We start from the raw sequence: 22563 nt of genomic DNA on the forward strand, positions 1-22563 counted from the left end.
CAGGCAGAAGGTAAGTGGCAAAAAGAACACACCTTGGCCCTCTCGAGCTGGATGGCTGCTTGCTGCTCCCTTTCCTGGCGGATTGCTTCCCTGTCCTCTTCCAAAGAGACATCAGAGTCTGAGGGTCTGCTCGTGTACGAATCTGCTGAGCCCTGAAAGGAAAGCCAGGTCACTAAGAACACACAGGTAAGGAACAGAAATCCCCTCCCCAGTCAAATTAAAAAAAAAAAAAAAAAAACCAACAAAAAAAAAACCAACCAAAAAAAAACCCCAACCAACCAACCAACCAACCAAAAACCACACAAAAAAACCCACCAAAAACAACCACTTTTAATTTTTTTTTTTTTTTGAGTGGGTTTTCCAAAGACAAAAAATCTCCTTTGCTTTCTCACTGACGCAGTGAAATCCAGCTCAGCTGTGAGCACCATCCAAAAGTCTTTATAACACTCATATCCTGTTTGTCAACCTCAGACTCAGGATTGTCAAGGGTTAGGTCACATCAAATATAATTAAGGAATTATAAAGCTTGGTTTGAATCATCCCTCCCCATGAATACACTCCATTGTGTAAGGGCTTTGTTCTCATTCACACAGAGCTTTGTTCTGGGTTTCCAGGGGGGAAAAGTGGCAAAAAATGACATTATTAAAGCTGCTCAACAGCTCTGTATCAATATGACACAAAACCAGCATATTCAGCCTGTGAGGTGGAAAGAAGGTGCTGCCACAGTTGGATTTTTTTTTGCCATTTTTGGGACATTTCTCAGGATACCTGGCAAGCCCTGAAGTGTGGAGTGGCTCTTCTCTTTGTAGAGACCAACCTGACTCCAGCATCCCACACACCTGATCTTTATGTGTGTGGGGCCAGTGGAAGACAGGGCTTTAACCTTGCAAAACAGACAATATTATTTACTCCTGATCAGTCTGTGACTCTGTGTTCCAACAGAGCCACTCTACAGCATTATATGGTTATTAATATTTTTGTTTTCCTTACATTGATTTATACCCTGCAGCAGCACAGGCACTGTGGAAGTCACTGCCCATGTAAAGTCACGTATTCTTAAATATTGCTGTGGATCCATGTTCACCCTGCAAATCCATGTTCATCTCTCTGAATCCATATCCAACAGAAGATTTCCTGGCTAAGAATCACTGATGAGCTGTGCTCTTCCCTTTTTCCATACTTTTATCTTTCCAGAGAGGGAAAAGATCCCTCTGGATCCTCCTTTTCTCCAGGCTCAGCCCCTTCCCAGCTCCCTCAGGAATTCTCCAGCCCCTTCCCATCTCCCTCAGGAATTCTCCAGCCCTTTCCCATCTCCCTCAGGAATTCTCCAGCCCTTTCCCATCTCCCTCAGGAATTCTCCAGCCCCTTCCCATCTCCCTCAGGAATTCTCCAGCCCTTTCCCATCTCCCTCAGGAATTCTCCAGCCCTTTCCCATCTCCCTCAGGAATTCTCCAGCCCTTTCCCATCTCCCTCAGGAATTCTCCAGCCCCTTCCCATCTCCCTCAGGAATTCTCCAGCCCTTTTCCATCTCCTTCAGGAATTCTCCAGCCCTTTTTCCAGCTCCCTCAGGAATTCTCCAACCCTTTCCCATCTCCCTTCCCTTCCCTGGCCATGCTCCAGCCCCTCAGGGTCCTTGTTATTATGAGAGGAAAATCAAAAAGTGGGAGAAAACATGAGGGGGGGAAAATAGTGAGAGAAGTTTGGGGAGGGCTCTGCTGCAGAGCTTTTCTCTCCTGGATCCTCCTTTTCTCCAGGCTGAGCCCCTTCCCATCCCCCTCAGGAATTCTCCAGCCCTTTCCCATCTCCCTCAGGAATTCTCCAGCCTTTTCCCAGCTCAGTTCCCATCCCTGTCCACTCTCCAGCCCCTCAGTGTCCCCCCCCTTGTCCCAGAGCTGTCCCCAGCCCTGGAGGTGTCCCAGCAGTGCCAGCACAGGGACAGGCCCTGCCCAGGGGCCTCTTGCCCACCCCTGGGGCACTGCTGGTTGTTTATTCCTCCAGCTCTGATGTGATCAGTGAAGGAATTTAACAGGAGCAGGGCACACAGCGCCCATACTGGTTTGTACTGGTGTGTGTGTGTTTGAACACTGATTTATTCACTGCTGGCAGAAGAAAGCAGCTCAGGCAGAGCAGCTGGTGCTGCCAGGCCACCCCCAGTGCTGTGCCAGGCTGAGCAGAGTGTGCCCAGAGCCAGGATTGGTACAGTCACAGCCGCAGCATCCCGGCTCTCCCGAACACACTGTGCCTTATCTGGGAGATGCAGCCCCAGGACTGTGACTCACACGGTGCTGGAGCTGCAGCATCGCTCTGAAAACCAGGCACTGCTCTGCAAACAGCAGCCAGAGGGGCAGAAAAGGAGCCAAACTTGGGTTGGGTTTTGGGTTCTGTTTGAAACGTTGGAGTGAAGATGGGAATTATTGCCAGAAATATTGTGGAGTATTGACAGAATATTGCCCGACAATCCAACACAAACACTGCTGTCTGCTCAGCACCAAGTGCAGGGAGTTCTGCTCTGACAGCTCCTATTTGCTGAAACTGCCATAGGGAATGAGAGGAAAAGGAAGAGAAAAGCCATTTCCCATCTTTTTTTGTACAGCAAGATGTTCCCTAAAGGAAGAATTTAATGGGAAGGGTGGTCAGACACTGAAGGGGCTGCCCAGGGAATGCCCAGGTTGAACTCAATCTTGGAAGGCTTTTCCAACTTTAGTGATTCTGTAAAAAGATCCTTTAACTCCTTTATTTTTACACTGCTTAGAGCTGGTCATTTGGGAGTATCACCCACAGTTTCACACATTATATTTGAGGACCAATTCTCAATCCCACCCTTACCTGACCCAAATCCCACCACCCTCTGGGAGACAGAGGAACTTTGTCAAGTGGGATTTCAGTGAGTTCAAGTGACACCAGATTTGGCAATTTGAAAGAAACAAGCTTTTCTAGATAATTACATTATTCAAGGCAATCATAGAGTCATTGCTTTATACTTTGGGCTCCCATGAATTAATTTTTTTGTGCAATTTATTAGTTATTTTCTCCTTCTCTCATCAACTAATGTAATTCAGCTTGTGGAGGTTTGAAGCAACCCCAAAAATGCCAAAAATGCAGAACAGTGGGTCTGTTTATTTTTATTTTATTTATTTAATTATTATTATTTTATTTTTCTGCTCCCTGACTGGTGTTACATGTGAGGCTGATGAAGAACATGTACTGAGGTGAAAAAGGTGACACAATATTCCTGGTGAATGGGGATGCCCCAGCATTTTAGAGAGGAAGAGGTGACATGAATCCTCTTCCTGGACACTACAACATCCAGCCTTTGTGTTCACTGAAGGAATAATCAGCCTTTAGCAGTTACAGCTAAAAAATGAAGACTTACTGAGCTTGCAAATAATTTTTCCCCGAGTGCCATAAATCCCCAGCTCTGGATTGCTCTCCCTCCATCCCTGAGGAATGCTCTGTCACTCTGCTTGTGCAATTAAAGCAGCAATCCATTAGCAGCTCCAATCAGCCAGATGACAGGCAGCCTCTCCTGGAAAGATTTAGGGTGTTGTGGGGTCCATCCCAACCTGGAGAGCCTTTGGGAAAACATCTCTGTTGACAAACAGCTCCTGCCTGCTCCATTAGTGCCTTCCTGCAGCATCCCTGTCCCCAGGCAGCTCACTAGGATGCTTTCCAGGACAGCAGAGATGTCACAGAGTTCACTCTGCACCCACAGCACTCAGGGTCACCAAGGATGGAAGTGACAATGCTCCTCCAGGCAGCCAATTATTTGGAATGGTGGAGTTGGGATAATATCTGAGATGGGGACAGTATGGAATGTTTCATGGGAAAAAACAGCCCTCCTGTCCCATCCTCTCCTCCTGTGCTGCTCTCACTTCCTCTCCCCAGCACCAATCCCACCTGGCACCCCCCAGGCTCACCCTGCAAGACACAGGAAGCCGAATTCCCCAAGATCCCAAAGGTCCTGAACTCAGAGATTAACCAGGAGACCAAACAGCTGATCCAGAGGTTGCTCCAGTGCTTTTAAATTGGTCAAAGAAATCAACTAAACATATTTTAGCAGAAATGGAATCATGGAATCCCAGACTGGACTGGGTTGGGAGGGAACCTTACAGCTCAGCTCATTCCAGGCCAGGAACACCTTCCACCATCCCAGGCTGCTCCAGGCTGGTCTTGGGCACTTCCAGGGATCCAGGGACAGCCACAGCTTTCCTGGGAAACCTTCCCAGAAAATAATATCTTCCCAATCTCCAACCCAGCCCTGCCCTCTGGCAGTGGGAAGCCATTCCCTGTGTCCTGTCCCTCCAGCCCTTGTCCCCAGTCCCTCTCCAGCTCTCCTGGAGCCCCTTCAGGCCCTGGAAGAGGCTCTGAGGTCTCTCCAGAGCCTTCTCTTCCTCAGGCTGAACACCCCCAGCTCTCCCAGCCCTTTCACTGGTTGATGAATCTTCCATCAGCCCATCCTCCCTTTCCCCCAACACAAATCCATTACAAACTGGAGCCTCAACTCGAAAAAAAAGCCCAAATGTCCTCAGCCCTGTGCAAGCTCCTGGGAGAATCGAGGCCACCTCCCTCCCTGACGAGTTCCCAGAGCCCTGACAGAGCTCCTGACACAGCACAAGGAGAACAAACAGGCACAGGGATGGATGGCTGCAGGGCCATATGCTGCCATATGCCACGGGTGTTCCAGAAATCACCTAAAAAACCCCACAGGAGAGTTATTCCTTGGGGAAGCAGCTCACTCCAAGCCCCAACATTAAGATCTCCTTGGTCCAGGTGCACAAGAACAGGTTTAACTCACAGGTTACTACTAGAAGTATGTCATGGAGATGGAGGTCACAGAAAGTAAGAATTAACTTATTTTTACATGAAAACAAGAACCAGAAGCTGAGGATTTAAGAAACTCCCCCATTTTAAACACCAGTGGCCACCACAGTTGGTGCTCACCTCATCCCAGCACTCAGGATGGGCAGCTAAATTTAATTACTGGGCAGGTGATGTAATTAATTAAAAAGGCAAATACAAACCAGTGGGGGATCTCTTCCTTTGGCGTGAAAACCTCACTGTGCTGCAATGGAAACCAGGGCCAGGAAAAATCTGTGTGTGCCCAGTAAAATAACTGCAGAGTCCTACCCCAGGCTGGAGGGAGAGTTCCATGGCAGGAACAGCAGGGAAAAGCAAAGCAGTTATTCCCCTGTGGAAAGGGATGCAGAGATCACCCTGATAGCCCCCACTTTGCTTTAAGATCCTCTGGAATTATTAACATCCCCCTCTGGAATTACAAACCCCATTCCAGCTGCTGCAGTGTTAAATAGGGAGGTCCAGGAGCAAAGTGGGACTTTTCCACAAATTCCCATGTGGATGTGGCACTGCAAGTCCAACCAGGACAAGGTTCAGTTCCCAAGAAAATGATTTTCTTGCTGAATTCCCAACACACACGAGGCAGCTGCACAACGAGCTTGGCATTGAGTTGTGATTTCAGAATCAAATGCTCAGCAATTATTTCCTTCTATATGTTTGGTAAATTTATTTAAGACAACTCATTAGGTGTCTCAGCAATTTGGAAATTACTAGGTAGTCAGAACATTTTTTTTTCCCTTTGGGAATACTAATTGTTAGAAAATAGGGCATTTCTTCCAACATTTCCTGATCTCTTTTTATTTTACCCTGGATTTCAAATCTTGCAGTCTATCTCCTTTTCTCCAGCTGCCTTCAGTTCAGCACAGATTGTGTTGCTACATTTAAGAAACAGAGTTTAAAAAAAATACTGGTAATATATATCTCTATTTACTGCCAAAATACTCCCATCTCTTTTTGGTACTGTTCAAGTGAACATGCAAGGCACAAGATTTTGCTTAGCAGGCACTGCAGGTACACACAAAGCCTGAGGTAATGGCTGGAGAATAGATGAGCTGCTCTGAACTTTACCTTTTCACAGGTTAAAAAATTCAGATTTTCCTCACCCAAAGCATTTTTCCCCAGAGTCTCAGAGCCAAGGGAAAGGTGAGGATCACAGCCAGGGGGATGGCTACAGGCTCAGGTGCATTTCACCCAACAAAATGTTCAAAATTTCCACACACAAACCTTTCAAATTCCATGGTTTTGCTCAAAGATCTGCCTGGGAATGCTCTGATCTGTGCTTGATTCCAAATGCAGGTTGTGAGACCTGGGACTGAATCAACACCTGAACACCTCGAGCCTCAATTCTGCTTCACCCTCTGCAGCTGGTCCCTGTTTTTCAGGAAAGCTATTCAGCAGTCCCAGGAGAGGAAAAAAAAAGGTGCCATTTTTCCATGATAAAAGCTGCAAACGGCACAGAGACACTGCTTTATTTTTCCTAATTACTTCAGCTCTTGAAAGCATTGAATGATCTTCCCAAGGCTCTGGGGAAGCTGCTGCTGCTGCTGTTGGGTTTGATGAAACCTGATAATAAAAGTGCACCTGGTATCCTAAATGAGCTCTCCTGTGAGGAGGATGCTCAGTGTCTGTCCCACATAACATGTTCTGAAGTCAAGAATGTTCCATAAGTCTCCAGGAAAAAAAAAATTATAAATACTGCCCCCAAATTAAACTTAATCATCCTCCCAAACTACAGAGGCATCTGTGGCTGCCATATGTGGTCTGCCACAGCGTTGCCTCAGCCAGAGAGGGCTGGAATATTGTGGTGTATTCCTAAAGAGGCTCCAGTCACCCTCCTGTGCTGGCTGAGATGGATCACTTTAAAAATAAAAATAATAATAATCACACTTCCATCTAGTTCTTTGTTACTGCAATAGGGATGTTTAACTTGGGAGCTGCATGAGGATGAGCCCCCATTTCTCCTCTTATTTTACTCCATTCCAGTTTGTCTTTATTTCCCTTTTGGTTTCATGGAGCTTAGTTTGGTTTGCTCTCCCTGGGTCACTTTTGGGAGAATCAGGTTGTGCCAAGAGCTGGGGCTGCTCAAATCCTGGGACAGCTCTCAGATATCACAGAATTCTAAAATCTCAATCTCCCAGCATGGTTTGGGTTGGGAGGGACCTTAAATCCCATCCCAATCCACCCATTCCATGGGCAGAGACACTTTCCACCATCCCAGGGTGATCCAGCCTGGCCTGGGACATTCCAGGGATCCAGGGGCAGCCCCAGCAAATCTGGGAATTCCCAATGTCCCAATGTCCCAGCCAGCCCTGCCCTCTGGCAGTGGGAAGCCATTCCCTGTGTCCTGTCCCTGCAGCCCTTGTCCCCAGTCCCTCTCCCTCCTCACTTTTACGCCTTTGGGGTACTGGAAGGACATGGAAACCCCAAAGCCTTTTCTTCCCCAGGTTGAACAAAGGAAAAAATTCAGTTTATTTTCCTGCAGGACTTTACCTTCATTACCATTAATTCATTCATTACCTTAAATGATTTTTCAACAAATAAAACCAGTCCATCCCTTTCAAATACACACAGAGAATACTTCAGTGTGGATTATTCAGAATATCCAAAGCAGGGCTGTGCAGTACAATAATGTTCAGGGCGTTCTACATGTGAGGAATGAAGTGGAATTTTCCTCAGGGTTGAGAAGATCCACTGCATGCTCCTCCTAATCCCAACAGCTAATTTAAAGAACATACATCTTTTTTTAAAGGATTTTGATGATTACAGTGTCCTGATTTTCTTCTAGAGTGGTGTCACCACTTCCCACACCATCAAGGCTTTACACAACCAAAATAACCCTGAATATTTATTTTATTTTTTTTTCCAACAGAAGCGGTTTAGAATGTCACAGAATCACAGAGGCAGACTCCCATCTTGCCCAGAATGAGAGGAAAATGACTTTGTTTAAAATGCTCACGCTGGGTAGTGAATGGGAAGGAATTGTGACATGCTGGGAGGGCATTGTTGGAATGAATTTCACGCTGCTTAATTCAAGCCAAGCAAACTGATGGAGTTTGGGCCTAGGCTGCCTATGTTTTGTTATGTTATGGTTTTAATTAGCTCCTTCCTTCCAAAAGCTTCTAAAACCAGGAGGTTTAGAAGCTGCTTTAAACACTGATAAATGAGGCTTACAAGCATTTTTAATTTTTTTACATTTTCCTCTATTTTTTGGTACTTTTATTCCTTTTTTTTTTTTTCTCTGAGGAGCTGCCATGATCTCTGATTACTTTTCTTGCAGCAAATCCTGAAATCACCTCAGTGCTGCACCTACAAGAAGCTCTTGTGGACTCTGCTAGGAACATCTGAGGAAGAAAAAAAGCCCTAATTTTCCAAGTGCTGTGCAAGCTGTAAATAGCAACTCCTTCCCCCCAGCCCTTGCCATGGAAAAACTCGACGTGCTGAGAGCAAAATACAAGAGAAAAGAGATTTTTGCTGGCACCTGCTGAGGTAATATTTGAGTGACACTTTCTGGTCCTTAATTGCTGTAATCAACCAGGGAGCCCAAGGACTTTCTAGGACTTTGCTGCCCCACTGGGAATTCACAGGGCTGGGAATTCAGTGGGCTCAATTCCAGCACCTCTGAACTCACCTACTCCCCCCAAAATTGGTTGTTTTTTATTATCACTGCATAAAATGGGGGAAAAAAATATCCCCCCACTGACAATTCTGTTGTTTCCATGTCTGTTCCTGCTTGGATATTGCTGCACACACTGAAAACAAAAGGCTGTTGTGATAAGGACTGGCTGTTATCAGGTATTCCCAGGTGGTTTGTGAGCACCAACAGAACACAGGATAAACAAAAAAAACCCAAAAAAACCACCAAAAACAACCAACTAAAGGTTATTTTGGGAAATGAGAAACAGGGACAAATAAATACCCAAAGATTTTTTAAAAATCTGGGGATGCCACTGGCAAAATAGTCTCTCCATGTATTTATTCCCTGTTGGGATGAATGAGAAGATAGTAATAATAGGTGAAAATGCAAATCCAGGAGGAGGGAACAGCCAGAACTTTGTGCTACATCTCAACTCCAGCCACCATAAATCTTTATTTTTCTACATGGTGTGAACATATTTTTCCCAAATTCTTCTGCCTATCTGGTCATCAGAGCCCTCAAACCCAACCTAGTCTGGGATTTAATGACTGACAGTCATTTAGAGAGTTAAACATTAAAAATTCAAAGACTTTTTTAAAATTATTTTTTAATAACTGCCTCCAGTTTTATCTCAAAAATGGATTCTTAATGAAATATCTTAGGAGAAAAGATAGTTTAATATTCCTTCTTGCTAGCAACCAACAAGCATTCCAATCAAGAAAAAAATCCCTTAGGAATCACTGTCTTAAAACCCTTTTGATTTGGCACAAGCAATAATTGAGAAAGACCCTGATGGTCTCACTCTGTGCAAAAACTCCTTTTCCACCAAAGTTCTCGTATGCACCAGTAAACACAAATCTGCAGGACAACTTTCAACACTTGGATATTGCTTTTTTTGCTGAAAGAAGGAAAAAAACCTTGTCAAGAGCAGAATATGTCAGTCTTGACAAGATTTAAAAGCCTTACAAAAGCTTTGCCATTATTTTGGGATACTGCAGCAGAGGTATGTGGGCTCTAAAAGAAAATGTCAAAGGTTTTGCTGGTGCCCTATAAACCTACACTGAAATGCAATCAGAAAGGCAGGGAATGGGGATGATGAGTGAAGTCAGTCTGGTCAACGGTACAGAAAGGAAAACATTCCAAGATGAGCAGCCAGAGTACCAAAGCCCCAAGTAAAGAACTCATCCCCAGGTTGGAAGGTGGTGGGTGACACTGGATGCAAAAATTTCCAAAGGAAGAGAAGGATGAGAGGGAAGGATGTCAATCAACAAGCAGGTTGAACTTCAGGGAGTCCCCACATTCCCTCTGTGCCCTGGGCTGAACAAAGCCAAGCCCCAGTAGCAGCAGAGAGCCCTCCCCTCGCACTGCAGCTGCCGGAGCAGAGTGTGACACTGTGACACTGAGCCAGGCACACAAACACCCCCCAGAGCCCAGCACAGCAGGGACTGGGGATGGACACGGGCACAGGTTGTGTGTCACAGCATCCCTGGCTCTCCTGCAGGGGACAGAGCACCGGGAGAGCTCCGGAATAATTCCCCTGCAAGCACCGGCAGGAAGGAAAGGCTTCTGTTCAACTCTCATTTCTCTGATGCATTTTTAGCATGAACTGTCTGTTATTTCCTCCCTTCCGTGCGTTTCCCAGCTCTGCCCTGGAAGCTGTAGCGCTGATGGCTCCTGAGGGATCAGGGCTGTGTTCAGCCGCAGTGGCCGCTGTGCACATCCCACTTCCCACAGCCCGGCCCCGCAGGATGATCCAATTCCTCCGGCGTTCTCTCTCTGGAATTCCTCCAGAGCTCCGTGTGCTGCGATGCCAGAGCATCCCCCCGGCTGGGCACGGCACAGGGAACGCTGCGGACACCGCGGGCAGCAAAGGGGAGGAGGAGGAACCACGGCGGCTCCAGCAGCGCCTTCCAGCCCGCAGGGATGAGCGTCCCCAGCAGGGGATGGATGAGCCACTGCTTCTCCCTGCCCCACTTCTCCTCTAGGAACAGCCAAACCTTCCTGAGACAGGGCAAGGGAGGGGACAGTGCCCTGCTCTGTCCCCAGTGCACCTGCTCTGTCCCCAGTGCCCAGCACAAGCTGTATTTACAATCCCAGACTCACCTTCCATCCCCACAGGAGGATTTTCCCCCAGCCCCACCAATGAATGACACACAGCAGAGTGTCCTCCCCTCTCATGTATCTCCCCTCTCCAGGGAGACACTGCCCAGAAAAGCTGTGGTGCCCCATCCCTGGAAGGGTGCAAGGCCAGGTTTGATAGAGCTTGGAGCGGAAGGTGGTGGAAGAAGAGCTTTGAGGTCCCTTCCAACCCGGGTCATTCTGTGATTCCTGCATTCCTATGAAGTTCCTGCCCCCTGCACATCTCCTCCAGTATGGAAGTGCAGAGTGAGCACACACAGGCAGGATTTGAGTTGGCTCCTGCTGACATTTGTGTCCCTTCCCCACCTCCATCCTGCAGCTCATCCCAAAGAGCTGTGCAAGGCACGCTGCTGACATCCCCAGATTAGTTAAGGGACACGATTTAATGAGAGGAAAAACGTGCTGAGCCTTCGGGAGGAGGGGCTGCTCCTCCTCCCCGGGCAGCTCCCTTGGATGTGCCTCAGGAAAATGGGAGAGGAGCAGGACGTGCCTCATCCCTCAGCACCATCACAATTCCAGGCACAGGCACACAGGGACTTGCTCTAAGAGAAAGGAGCAGAAAAAAATGAACACAAATCCTCCCCCAAGTCCCTCAGCTCTCCAGAGATTGCAGCAGGACCCAGGCAGGCAGCAGCCACTTGGGAAAGCACTTTGCTGACTGTGATGGTAGAAAACTGCTTCAGCTCCCAGCTGCTGGGAAGTGCCTTTTTCTCCTTTTTTTTTTTTTTTTTTATATTTTTACAACTAATGCAGCAACTTGGGTGAAAAGGCAAAGGGAGGAATTATTTAACAGCTGAAAGAAACGTGCAGCCATCAGGACTTTTGGGCTGCATTTCATTGAAATCCATCAGTGCAGCTCCTCTGAAAACCTACGTTTGGTTCTATCCCTCTGTTCAGTTCTGGCCTCAGGTTTCACATTTAAAGGCACATGTTTTTCTGCTTTGAAAATGTTCAGCAAAACCAGCCTGAAAAGCTGTGATGCCTTTGGAGAGATCCCTTCACTGATCAGTCCTCTCAGCAAAACAACACTGCGGTGTTTGTGTTTGTTTGCATCGCTGTGGTTGTTACTCTGAGGATACAACTGGGATTTCTTTACCTGTACGAGATCAGACCGCTCAGAAGAAAGGCAGACAAGCTTTGTGAATAATTACATGTTGTTGTGCAGTGTAAAACATTCCATTCTGATACCAAAGAGATCTCATACATCTTTTATAAATTAAATTCTCGCTCTTGAAAGAAGACACAAAATATCTGTGCAAAGCTACATCCCTTTGAAGGCATCTTCCCCCTCGGCAGGTACCACCTGCACATGGAGAACCTGAATAAGAAATCACAGGACACAAGTTTCCTCCTGCAGACAACACAGAGGAATCTGATGGGTTTGTGTGTTACATCCAAGAGGCTGCTGAGGGAAATTGTGGCTGTCCTGTCTCTGGAAGGCTCCAAGGCCAGGTTGGATGTGGCTCTGGGATGGTGGAAGGTGTCCCTGCCCATGGAACTGGCTGGGCTTTAAGGCCCCTTTCAACCCCAAACCAATCTGGGATTCTAAAAAAGCCAACAAAAAGGAAAGATTCCTGTGTGATATATTCAGTGAAGCTAAACATTTAACAAGGTCCCTAAATATTCTATCAGGCAAAACATCTTCAGCATCAGCACTAAAAGGACATCCAATGGCAAGTCTGGAGGCCTCAGCCAACTTCCCAAAACAACTCCCATGTACCCACCAGCAGAGTATGAATTTTGAATGTGTAATGGGAAATATTCCAGTGCGTGGCTCTTTTCCTCCCAGACTCCCACTCAGGCTCTGTGTTTACATTGATCTATTAAAGGGAAATATCACTTAATGCATTCCTGAAATGAATCCAGTCCAGGCAGAACAGGAGCTACTCAGCAATGTACTCCTGCACTTACTACCACTCTGCTCCTTGGGGCAGCAAGTAAAAATCAACAGACAGCTGGAATTGGCATGGAAAAATGGAGGGAGGCAAAGTATAACTCATTTGTCTGGTTTTCCATCTGTCAATACCCTGTTCATTTTCCAATAAGAGATCAATAACAAATGCACAGCTCCAACATTCCTGGTTCATGGTGTGCAAAAACATCTGGAGAACATTTTAAACACAACAAGCACCACAGTGGGAATAAAGCTACTTCTCTTACTCGTTATAAACTTTGGAAATAAACGTAATTTGAAGTAGTTTTGCCCACTCTTCTTGTTCTGAGAGATGCTTCAGTGGCATATTTTATTTAGTTCAAGTAATGTTGATTACAGAACATGAGCTTGGTTGTGTCCCACACTGGAGAAACCTTCCCTGAATGTAGCTGAGCCTCGTGGGCAGGTGAGCAGAGCCACAGAACCCAAATCAGGGCCAAGCTGCCACTGGCTTTTTATTCTCCTTGATGGGATTTTCCAGTTATTGGTCATAATTGAAACATCCCTGCTTAAGTGTTATGCTGGGGCTTGTTTTGTCAGGACCTGATGAGCTCACCACTAATTGTCCTGGAACATAAAATTTTATCATGGTTATCTCATGACCTATATCTCACAGATTAACTGATGATTTGTCAGGACACATCATTTTCCCAAGCAAGAGAGAGATATTCTCCAGGGAATCCACCAACAAATGAGCTGAGCAGAGTCTGTTTGCAGGGGAAATGTCCCAGCACAGGGGGGAAAAACCAAGAGAGGACTCACAGGGAAAATATATCTGGTATAAGCAGAATTCTCTCAGAATAGAAAGGCTTGTGAAGTTTTATGTGAAGCGTTAGCAGCTCGTTCAAACACACTTCAGCACTCCAGTACTCAGCACGGTGATGGGGAGTGTTTTTTCCTCATGATTTCTCCCTTGTTGCTGTAATAAATCAAATTCCCTGCCAGGCTGCATTCCCCACGCTGGTGAGGCAGCACAACCAAACAGCTCCATTTCTGTAACTTATGGAGCCTTTGTCCTGTGTGACTTTTTAAGGAAAGAAAACCCAAACAAAGCAAATCAGAAGAGCAGCCTCTTGTCCTCCTCTCCTGGATTTTCTGTCCTTGTGACAATTAAAACTCTGCTGAGGAGCAGAGCAGAGCCTGGAGCCACCACTGCCCTTTCTGAGTCCTTTCCTCAGGATATTTCAAACCCCTTCTGACAAGGCTTTAGAATAAGAGAAAAAAGCAGATTTTTTCTGTGTTGGGCATTTACAAATTCAGGTAGTGCTGGCTTCCTCCAGTTCTCTGTGCTGGTGGAAAAGCTTGGCTGGCTCTGGACATTGGAATATTCCCCAAATCCAAACTCCAGTTTACTTGATCAGCACAATGGGGCAGGCAAACAAAGTGTGCTCCACACATTGCACCTGAATGGATATTTATGCTGAGATATGAAAAGAAGAAAAGGGCATGGCAAAAAAACCCATTCTAGGACTGAAACCAGTTCACTGCTGGCATGAAAACCAGTGACAAAGCACTGTGGAAAAATACAAAGCAGGAGCTGAGGAGAGGCTGCAAAGCAAATCCTGACACCACCTGTGATCCCTCCAGAACTCAGCACTCCGCCAGCTAAATGACATTTTGGAATTAATTGCTGGATTCCAAATGACCACGAGCAGTTGTCCTGTTTGTAAAAAATTCTGCATTTGGGTGAAGTGCTGACTGGGAAGATCAGGCTCTCCTATCTCTACATAGGGAGAACATCCAACAGCTCAGGGTCTCCCAAGCACAGCATGTTTTTGGGAGATAGGGAAGCGAGCCATGGCATCAACAAATCCTAAGTTAAGCTTCTCTCCTTGTTATTTATTATTTCTATGATGTGCTCCTTCAGCACCAAGAGCCACTCTGCTCCCTGCAATGCCCTTGAGCCCAGGGAGAGCTGCCTGCACTTCCCAGCAGCAGCTTTTCCTTAAGCACGGGGCAATTTGGAGAGCAATCTGCAATCCAGGAGCAGCACAGAGCTGAGAGGGCCCTGTGGCTTTGGCTGCACTCCACGGCCAGCCAGGAGGTCAGCAGAAAGAATCCAAAAGTGAGATAAAGCCACAGGTAACCACACACCTTAGTGCTGTTCCACATGAACTCACAGTTTTAGCAACCACACCCTGTCCCATCAGCTGAGCTCTGACCTGCAGCTGGAACTGAAAATACAAAATTATCTATTTCTGTTACCTATTCCTCGTTATGTCTCTTGTTTGGATGACTTGAATCTTCTCTCTCTCTCTCTCTCTCTTTTTTCTTTCCATTTCAATGTATTTCTGGGTATTCTGGTATAAAAAAAGCACCTCTATGGAAACAGCAAGCAGCAATTTATAAAAAATGACTTATGATTCTTGGTGAGTGTTTTATTCGACTACTATACTATCAAATCACAATGTGGCATTTAACAAACAGAAGATCTGAGTCAGACAGAAAACCATCCTCGCAAGAGCACAAAACAAGGCAAGCACAGCTAATGCTGTAGTAGTAGAACTTTGGATATTTTAGGAGGAAAATCGAAGCAAAACCACCCCCAGCAAACCCCCAAACAAAACCACCTTCCAGCCCTCTCAGGCAGCCCTTTCCACATGAGATAAATATCAGGCAGCTGATGATTCATTAGTCAAGGCAGTCTATTAAGGGCTAATAGAAATGAAAACAGATTTGAAACTGTCAAAAACACACAAAAGCTTCGACCATGTAAAAGCCAAATTTCAGTGAGAATTCAGGAGCAGAGGATAATCTCTTTTTGTCAGAAAATATTGATTATTGTCCAAATCAAGGCAGAGATTTGAAACTAAAAATCTGACATAAACAAGCAGCAAGTAGATAATTGATCAGGCAAAAGATCCTCCTTGCCTAAGTCCTCAGCCTTTTTGGATGAACATCATAAACTACAGTAATTGAAATGGGGAAATTAAGAACAGTTAAGCTCGAAGAGAAGCTGAGTGTCTCCACTGCAAACACTTCTCCCAGTTCACATTCCCATCCATAAAAATCCTTCCTTTAGAGGGTGGGGAGGCCCTGGCAGAGAAGCTGTGGCTGCTCCATCCCTGGAAATGCTCAAAGCCACGCTGGACAGGGCTTGGAGCAACCTGGGATCCAGGAAGGTGTTCCTACCTGCAAAATCCATCCAGACATGTAAAAAGACCATCAGATCTCGACTACCAACCTTGAACCTTCAGCCTGACAATCTCAGAAATACCCTATGGACATGATACACCCAATAACCACTGAAAGCTTCCTAACCAACCCCACTAAAGTCTCAGGTTTTATTTGGCAGCTGGATAAAGCTTCTGCTTGGTCTCAGCTGCTTGTTGTACAAAGATGTTCTACAGAATTGAACTGGGTGTTGCAAAACCCAGTACATGATCACTTCTAAATACACATTTTGATTGTTACTCAACCCACAACAACTGAGCAAAGCCCACCTTTCCTTCCCCTTCAGGCATCAGAGAGGCACCAGACACAAATCCAATCAGTATCTGGAGATGAACTTCCCCACCAAAGTTTGTTTTCCTATAATCACTTTTTCTGCTTGGGCAGCACACAGAGATCTTCCTGTCTCAGGTGCCATGAGAAAAGTGTACACTGGCAGCAGCAGGAAAGGCAGGTTTGAGGAATAATGGCACTGAAAAAGCAGGGGAGTAGCACAGTGTCCTCAAAACACTGTGCTGACTGGTGAAAGGAATGTTTTCCCACTATTCCCATCACCTTTTTTCCTAAAAATTCTCAGCAATGCTCTCAAGAATTGTATGGAGTAACTGGAGACAAACTCTAAAATAATGCAGCACCACACACAATCCTGCTCAGGGCCCTAATTACTGGGACCACTAATTACCAGGGTCCATCTCACTGCTGCTCAGTCCCTATAAACACCAAAGTACTTTCAGAATCTAAAATACTTTTGTGGGCATCAATCCCACCACAAGTGCTTGTCTAATTCTTGGTGACAGAGTCTGAACTTGCACAGAAGTTGGTTTACTTGTGTTTTACACAGCAGTGCAGAAAGTCCTGCCCCTCTGGAGAACTGAGAGCCTGCAATGGGAGGGAGGCTGTGGCTGCAGGGATGGGAATTGCCAAGGGAAGCCAGGCAGGGGTAGATGCAGGTCAAGCAGCTAAAAGAGGTCTAGGGAAGAAGGCTCAGGAGAGGAGGATATGCTGGGGAAAGAGCAAATAAGTAAAAGAAGTTACTAAAAAAATTTACTACAGCAGAGATAGATACACATGGCAAGCAAAGCCACCTTTCCATCTCCTTTAGGGGTCAGAGGCACCACATGGAAATCCAATCAACATCTCAATAGGAACTTCCCTACCAAAATTTCCCAAGTGGAAGATGAAGGCACGAGAGAAACGCCTTTTTAAAAGGCTGGGACAGGAGGAGGCAGAGCTGCCAAGCCCGGGAAGCACTGGATGGCCAAGGGAAAAGGCACAGCGGGGGTATGTTTGTGCCTCCTGGGGCTGTCACAGCGGCTCCCAGGGCTGTCACCGGCTCCTGGGGCTGTCACATTGGCCCCTGGGGCTGTCACACCAGCCCTTGAGGTTGTCACCGGCTCCTGGGGGCTGTCACCGACTCCGTGCAGCGCTGGCACCGCGCCCTCCCTCAATTCCCGGCCTCTTCAAGAGCTTCCCTGCCCTGCCCGTGCCAGCCTCTCGCTGACCCCACGCCCAGCCCCTCAGTGACCCCACACTCAGCCCCTCCTGACCCCACACCCAGCCCCTCCTGAGCCCACACTCAGCCCCTCCTGACCCCACACCCAGCCCCTCCTGAGCCCACACTCAGCCCCTCCTGACCCCACACCCAGCCCCTCCTGAGCCCACACTCAGCCCCTCCTGACCCCACACCCAGCCCCTCCTGAGCCCACACTCAGCCCCTCCTGACCCCACACCCAGCCCCTCCTGAGCCCACACTCAGCCCCTCCTGACCCCACACCCAGCCCCTCCTGAGCCCACACTCAGCCCCTCCTGACCCCACACCCAGCCCCTCCTGAGCCCACACCCAGCCCCTCCTGAGCCCACACCCAGCCCCTCCTGACCCCACATCCAGCCCCTCCTGAGCCCACACTCAGTCCCTCCCTGACCCCACATCCAGCCCCTCTGTGACCCCACTAAAGCCCCTCACTCACTCCATACCCAGCCCCTCGCTGACCCCACACCCGGCCCCTCAGTGATCCCACACCCTGACCCCACTCCAGCTCCTCAGTGATCCCATACCCAGCCCCTCTTGACCCCACTCCAGCCCCTCCCTGACCCCACTCCAGCCCCTCCCTGACCCCACTCCAGCCCCTCCCTGACCCCACTCCAGCCCCTCGCTGACCCCACACCCGGCCCCTCACTAACCCCACAATAGCCCCTCCCTGACCCCACAATGACCCCTCCTGACCTCACTCCAGCCCCTCGCTCACCCCACACCCTGACCCCACTCCAGCCCCTCCTGACCCCACTCCAGCCCCTCCCTGACCCCACTCCAGCCCTTCCCTGACCCCACTCCAGCCCCTCCCTGACCCCACTCCAGCCCCTCCCTGACCCCACTCCAGCCCTTCCCTGACCCCACTCCAGCCCCTCCTGACCCCACTCCAGCCCCTCCCTGACCCCACTCCAGCCCCTCCCTGACCCCACTCCAGCCCCTCCTGACCCCACTCCAGCCCCTCCCTGACCCCACTCCAGCCCCTCCCTGACCCCACTCCAGCCCCTCCTGACCCCACTCCAGCCCCTCCTGACCCCACTCCAGCCCCTGCTCAGGTTCCCTATCCCGGGCAGCTCCTCCCGATAAGACTCTGAGTTACCCCAGATAAAGCCTCTCACATGCTGACAAGGCTCAATCTGACACCCCCAGAGGTGAGGAAAGGTGTCCCACGTGCTCAGGTGTTGTTCTCAAGGGATAAATATAAATTAACAACCTAAAAGGGGCTGTTCTGACACTTCTGCAGGTGCAAAACACTGACCTGAGGCAGGTTTTTATCCCTGGGGCTGGCATGGATTCTGTAGTTGTTGCTAACTCCTGGAGATAATTTTTTAAGGACGTGCTGCCTTAATGGAAATGTAATTTTACACAAGGAAAAAGTGATTTCTTACGGGAAGGTTTCACTGGAGTTTGTTTCTGGAAAAGGTGGAGGAGTCTTTCCTGAAATCAAAAAGAAACTATGAACTGTAAACTGGACTGCATTCCAATGGAGCAGCATTCCAATCTCTCCCCACCACAAAAAAGTTCCCAACTATGAAAGGTAAAACAAGGTTCATTTATTATTCCCTCACCCAGGGGATCTCACTGCCTTAAGCCCCTGTGCTAATGGGCTTTTATATCCTCTTGTGATTGAGAATGGGAAATGCTTCCCTACAAGGCAAACAAGCTTTAATTCCCAAAAGGGTGACCCTGTTTAGAGCTACCCAAAGAATTTTTTAAAAAGCCTAAAAATAAAAATAAAAAAAAAATCACACAAGGCAGGACAACAAGCAAGGGAAAAATCTTCATTGGGAAGAGAGTGATGCACTCTCCATCTTTCTGTGCTCCTGACAGGACACTTGTCCCTACAGAACTTGTTCACTTCCATCTATCCCTGCACCTCTTTTTCTAAATGTGAAAAGGACTTTTTATCTACAATCACTGGGAGTTTTCCTCAGCCTCAGCAGTGTAATTTTCCTCCTCCAAAAAGCCTCACACCAGCTACTGCATCATCTACTTCACGTTAATCATCACAGCTGGTAATGGACTGTAATGCCGTGCACACACTCATTTCTTTATATATCCATCAATAAAAATGGTATTTTTGCATCTTTTATATATATGTACACACACAAATACATTATAATAAAGAGTTGCTGTTACAAAAATCACGGAAATATCTGTTCACTGTTAAAAAATACATTTATCACTGGTTTTAACAGGAAAATTTCACCTGCACACTTCCCCCTGGTGCTCTCCGAGCAGCGAATCAGGAGAAATGAGATATAAATTTTATAGTACCTTTCCAAGAAGTGACTGTAAGTGGGGGATAAGTGCCACTCACTGCCTTTAATGCAGAAATTCAGGCTGCATTCTGCAGGCTGGGCTGTCGGGGTTTTACCAGGGCAAATGCCCACTTCAGGCAGATATTCCCGTGCCAGTGACTCATGTGGCTGAGGTTTATTCCGTGCTGGAATAAAGCGGCTCCAGGGGAGGAGGGAGGAATGAGGATCCAAACCGGGGCTGCTCCAGCTCTTGGATGATCCTTCCAGGTCCTAACCCAGAACAATGCAGAGGCTCTGCTTGCAGCTCTGCACGCTCACAGTGATTCTCTTCGCCGCAGGGAAGGCACAATTCCACCGCGATTTGTTTTCTGTCTCAATCCTCTCCCTCTCGTTTCTCTCCAGTCAGAAAGTGGCACTGCTGTGACCCCCATCCCCAGTACCTGCCTGCCAGGATATTGTCTCTCCAGGCATTCCCAGCCCCTGAGTCAGGAGCTAAAATAATGAGGTTTAATGTTTTAAGGAGCATAAAGCGAACAGACACTCGGGGAATTTTAACTGCTTTGTGTCTGAGCCTTTGGGGTTTTTATGGTCTCCAGTTTTTCCATGAAACTGGGAGATCCACATTGCTTTTGGGGTGCTTTTATTAAGGTTTTTATTAGTTCTCACATATTCCTGTGATTCTGGATATGAGGTGCATCAAAAATATTCTCAATTACGGAGAGGCTGTAAAATTTAAAAAGCTGTAAAACTGCATCATCATAAACTGCTTAAGAGAGTCTTGAGGAACCTGGAAATGACTTTTTCATCCCAAGCCTTCAAAGTGGACATCTAAACCAAGTCCCCCTCATCTATAAACACAATTCTTCCAGCACAAATCCCAACCCAGATGTTTGTGCAACAGGTTTGTCTGCTGCCATTAAAGCTGCTTTTCCCAAATAACGTTTTTGGAAGAGATCACTGGGGTTTACTAAAATATCAACTAAACCACAAGAAATTTTACGTCAAGATGAGAAAGAGGTTCTTTCCATGAAGGGTGGCCAAGGCTGGAGCTCTGTCCAGGGAGGGTGTGGGGTCTCCAGAGACATTCCAGACCCACCTGGAGGAATTCCTCTGTCTCCAGCTCCAGGAGACCCTGCCCTGGGGGATCTCCAGAGGTCCCTTCCAATCCCTTGGGATTTTGGGAATGCACAGAGTTGAGCACCTTTAAATCCACCCCACATTTACCTGCATTCTCTGATGGAACTTTCTAAAGCAACACTTTTCTTCTACGCCAACCACTGTCCAGCAACTCAAGTTTTCTCAGCCCTAATACTGCACTGTGGAGTTGTCTTCTTTAAGAGCATCATTAGACTTTGCTGAAAGACATTAAGACACACTGAGGATGGAGAACAGCTCCCAAGGACTCATCATGCTTTGCCTGGTTTACAGAAACATCCAGTTGGGTCTCAAAACACATCCCTGAAGGAACCACCACACTCATCTGCACTTGGCCTGGCAGCTTGTGAGCAGCAGCAAGAGAGAGAACCCAAAGGAAAAGTTAACACACTCATAGCAATTTAGGGATTTCTAAATTGACCCAAAAAAAAATCCTCATTTCAATTTCCTCATCCCTGGAAGTGTCCAAGGCCAGGCTGGACAGGGTTCGGAGCAACCTGGGATAGTGGAAGGTCTCCCTGCCCATGAGATGAGCTTTAAACCCTCCCAAGCCAAACCATTCCAGGCTTCTAAACAGAAGAGCTTTGAAATAATCCAAACAGCCAGTTCGGAAGGATTCCAATACACAGGATTTCCTCTCAACATGGTGCACTGCATTAATGTCAATTCCGCACAGTTGTTGCTCCTATCTCCCTGAAATAAAAGGATGCTAAAACAAGCGAGGCAACACTTAAGAGAGATTACACTTCCAGACCAACACTGACACGACAAATCTCTCATCCGAATCCCTCCAGGAGCCATCCATTCTCCCGAGGACAACCACATCATACCATACATACGTCTGCATTGACGTACGCTCTATATGATGTTGTTTTCTGTGTGTTTTACGAGCTGTCCATCCACGCCGCCTTATGTAACGGATCCCTGTTTAATATGGACCGGCGTGTGTCCATCGCCCGGCCATTCTCTGGGGCGGCGAAAAACACCCACGGGCTCCTAAACCGAGGCGTCTGACCGCGGCACCGGGGGCTCTGTGCTGCCGGAGAACCATTTTGGAGGGATGCCGGGGAGGGATAATTCCCCAGGGAATCACAACAGCCCGTCCCGGCATCTCTGGGGCAGCGCAGGGTCACCCCTTAGCGCCTCACCCGCAGCGCGGACACCCATCCCAGCCCCGCTGCCGCGGCACTCACCGCCTCCGAGTCTTCAAACCCATGCAGGTACAAGTTGTCGTACATGGAGAGCCGGAGCGGGGGCCGGTGCGGGGCCGGAGGGCCGGGGCAGCGCGGCGGCGGAGCGCGGTGAGGCGGCGGGGCCGAGCTCCCTGAGCGCTGCGGCGGCGGCGCCGCCTCCCCCCCGCCCGCCCCGCTGCTTCCCGCCCGCCGCGCCGCCGCCTCCCATTGGCCGAGCCGCGCCGCCGCCGCCGCGCTATTGGCTGGGACGCGCCGCCGCCGCCGCGCCATTGGTTGAGACGCGCCGGCCGCGGGCAGCGCTGCGCGCTGGCGCCGCCTCACGGGCTGATGGCGGCGGCCGACACGGCGGCTGATTTATAATAAAACTGCTTTACAATAAAATAATAGCCTATAATCTACAGAAGATCTCGTTAATGAATATAAGTATCTCCAAAATATGCCTGTGCCAGGCTCCGTTCAGTTGTCAGTGACAGGTTGAGGAGCAATGCCCATAAAATAAAACACAAGTTCCAGCTCAGCGTGAGGGAAAATATTTTTCCATGAGGGTGAAAGAGCACTGGAACTGTGCCCAGAGTCCTTCCGACACCTGGGCATTCCTGTGTACCTGCTCCAGGTCTCCAGAATTCCCTTCCAGCCCAATTCTGGGATTTATTTACAATAAAATGCAGCTTTTCTTCAAGATTCCAGAGAACGGT

General features: G+C 47.9%; 1 protein-coding gene across 4 annotated transcripts in view; it reads right to left on the reverse strand.

Moving 5' to 3' along the window:
- Positions 1–21960, reverse strand: part of CACNB4 (calcium voltage-gated channel auxiliary subunit beta 4) — a 45071-nt gene extending 23111 nt beyond the window's left edge. For 3 of the 4 annotated variants that reach the window (XM_083864801.1, XM_083864798.1, XM_083864800.1), the window contains exons 1-2: positions 21869–21960; positions 33–152 (exon numbers count right to left, since the gene is read on the reverse strand). In XM_083864801.1, coding sequence (XP_083720927.1) covers positions 33–152; positions 21869–21913 — 165 coding nt within the window. In that variant the 5' untranslated portion in view covers positions 21914–21960. Of the gene's footprint in view, positions 1–32; positions 153–20744; positions 20876–21868 lie in introns of all 4 variants that reach the window. The other variant, XM_083864799.1, reaches the window with a different exon arrangement.
- Between the last annotated feature and the right edge of the window lie 603 nt (positions 21961–22563).

Source organism: Zosterops lateralis, assembly GCF_965231275.1.
Source record: "Zosterops lateralis genome assembly, chromosome: 7".
Lineage (NCBI taxonomy): Eukaryota > Metazoa > Chordata > Aves > Passeriformes > Zosteropidae > Zosterops > Zosterops lateralis.